The sequence below is a fragment of the Alosa pseudoharengus genome, unplaced genomic scaffold, assembly GCF_046254945.1.
Source record: "Alosa pseudoharengus isolate Yale_2024_CS ecotype anadromous, Long Island Sound unplaced genomic scaffold, YU_APseudo_1.1 YU_APseudo_1.1_scf_8, whole genome shotgun sequence".
In the NCBI taxonomy this organism is placed as follows: domain Eukaryota; kingdom Metazoa; phylum Chordata; class Actinopteri; order Clupeiformes; family Clupeidae; genus Alosa; species Alosa pseudoharengus.
Genome location: NW_027468870.1, coordinates 10,847,079 through 10,849,578, shown reverse-complemented (window position 1 = coordinate 10,849,578; position 2,500 = coordinate 10,847,079). Strand labels below are relative to the sequence as shown.

The window sequence follows — 2,500 nt, the reverse complement described above, 5'->3', positions numbered from 1 at the left end:
TGTAATGTACATTCATTCAATACCTACATTCATCTTCTCTGCTATACTGCTAACTCTGTAAGTGCTGTGTGTGTGTGTGTGTGTGTGTGTGTGTGTGTATGTGTGTACCTATAGTGTGGGGGTGGTAACTGTTGAATGACATCATGAATTTTGATGAGACGTTCATCATCCGTTGCTGCGGAAACAGCCTCCTGAGGGAGAAGAGGAGAGAGATAAAAAGTGAATCACATCAGAACTAATCCAAATGAGTGAATCACATCAGAATGAATCCTAATGAATGAATCATATCAGAATGAATCCTAATGAATGAATCATATCAGAATGAATCCTAATGAATGAATCATATCAGAATGAATCCTAATGAATGAATCATATCAGAATGAATCCTAATGAATGATTCACATCAGAATGAATCCTAATGAATGATTCACATCAGAATGAATCATAATGAGTGAATCACATCAGAATGAGAAAGGTAAACAACACAAAAGATTCCTTCTGTATACTTCCACCAAAGAAAACAAGAAATCTACCGCAGGTGCATGTGAATGCGAACGCACAGAAACATAAACATACACACACACACACACACAGAGAGAGACTTACAAAGAACATAAACATAAACACACACAGAGACTTACGGAGAACTTGTCGTAGAGCTGGTATGTGAGCAGCGGGTTGGGCAGTTCTCTGAAGTACAGCTTACAGAGGGACCCCACACAGTGGATGTCCTGGATGTAAATCTCTTTAGTCAGGTCTGGGATCAGCTCGGAGTCAAACTCATGCCTGATCACAGACATGCGCACAAAGACACACACACACACACACACACACAGACACAACTTTTATAGTGTAACAAGTGTGGAGTGGTTGGAGTGTGTGTGTGTGTGTGTGTGTGTGTGTGTGTGTGTGTGTGTGTGTGTGTGTGTGTGTGTGTGTGTGTGTGTGTGTGTGTGTGTCTATATCTGAGAGAGAGCGTGTGTGAGTCTCACCGTAACTTCTGGATATTTGATGCAATTCCAGATAGCCTGTAGATCCCATCCACAATGCCATGTTTCTCGATGAACTCCGCACAACTTCGAAGCACCTGAGGAACTGTACACACACACACACACACACACACACACACATATATGTAAATGTAAATGTATCAGATAACAGGGAATCAAACAATCGATCACACAAGTTACCACAACACACAATCGTTCATCTACTGTATAACGGCAACACACACTCATTCATCTACAACACGCAATTGTTCATCTATAATGACAACACACACTCATTCATTTACAATAACACACTTGTTCATCTATAAGCAACACACACTCGATCATCTAAACAAAAACATACACATGGACACAGTTGACTAGATGTTCTCTCATATGTGTGTATTTCTGTGTGTGTGTGTGTGTGTGTGTGTGTTTTATCATCCTGTCCTGAGTTGAGCAGGTGTTCCCCCAGGTCGCAGGCGAACCCCATCTCCTTCATATGTGTGTGTGTGTGTGTGTGTGTGTGTGTGTTTTACCATCCTGTCCTGACTGAGTTGGGGAGGTGCTATCTCAGGTCGCAGGCGAAGACCCTCTCCTTCATGTGTGTGTGTGTGTGTGTGTGTCTGTGTGTGTGTGTGTTTTATCATCCTGTCCTGAGTTGAGCAGGTGCTCCCCCAGGTCGCAGGCGAACACCCTCTCCTTCATATGTGTGTGTGTGTGTGTGTCTGTGTGTGTGTTTGTTTTACCATCCTGTCCTGAGTTGAGCAGGTGCTCCCCCAGGTCGCAGGCGAACACCCTCTCCTTCAGGATGCCCCTCTGCTTGAGCTTCTGCTTGCTGGGCCGAGACTTCATGAAGGTGCGCAGGAACGTGATCAGCTTCCCGTGCTTCTTAGACACTAAACACACACACAGGAATTTGATGTGGTGGTTTCAAGTTCAAGTGGTGGACAGTCAAATGCACAGACACAATTTTTCTGTATGATGAAGTGGAAATGTAAAGAATGAACTTCCTTTTTCCTGCGGAAACCAGACACACACACACGCTCACAATCCCAGATGTGCCATTACGCTCTAAATCCCAGACGCACCTTATATTACCCCACCAGCAAATGACCAAAGATACCCAAGCAGCATCTACGCATCCTACAGACTAGGGCATATACTGCACCCTAGCGCCACACACACACACACACACACACAAAAAAACACACACTCAGGAAGTTATTGATTAGTTTGAGGTGAAGACCAACAGGTTCTCAGAAACATGATCATCTGGCTCAGTCCGTCATATATGCAGAGACAACTTTTAACTTTTAACAAAAACACAAACTTTTCACAAACACACAAACTTTTAACAAAAAGCCTGCTCACAAATACACATTAACATTTTAGCAAACACACACCAACAATTAGCAAACACAAACACTTTTCACAAACACACAAAATGTAACAAACACAAACACTTTTCACAAACACACACAACCTTTTAACAAACACACACACTTTTC

General features: G+C 42.8%; 1 protein-coding gene across 1 annotated transcript in view; it reads right to left on the bottom strand.

Moving 5' to 3' along the window:
* Nucleotides 1-2,500, bottom strand: part of arhgap32b (Rho GTPase activating protein 32b) — a 50,461-nt gene that overhangs the window by 10,597 nt on the left and 37,364 nt on the right. Inside the window, exons 13-16 of the mRNA XM_076274435.1 lie at nt 1,739-1,888; nt 993-1,095; nt 642-786; nt 109-191 (exon numbers count right to left, since the gene is read on the bottom strand). Of these exons, the coding sequence (XP_076130550.1) occupies nt 109-191; nt 642-786; nt 993-1,095; nt 1,739-1,888 (481 nt within the window). The remainder of the gene's footprint in view (nt 1-108; nt 192-641; nt 787-992; nt 1,096-1,738; nt 1,889-2,500) is intronic.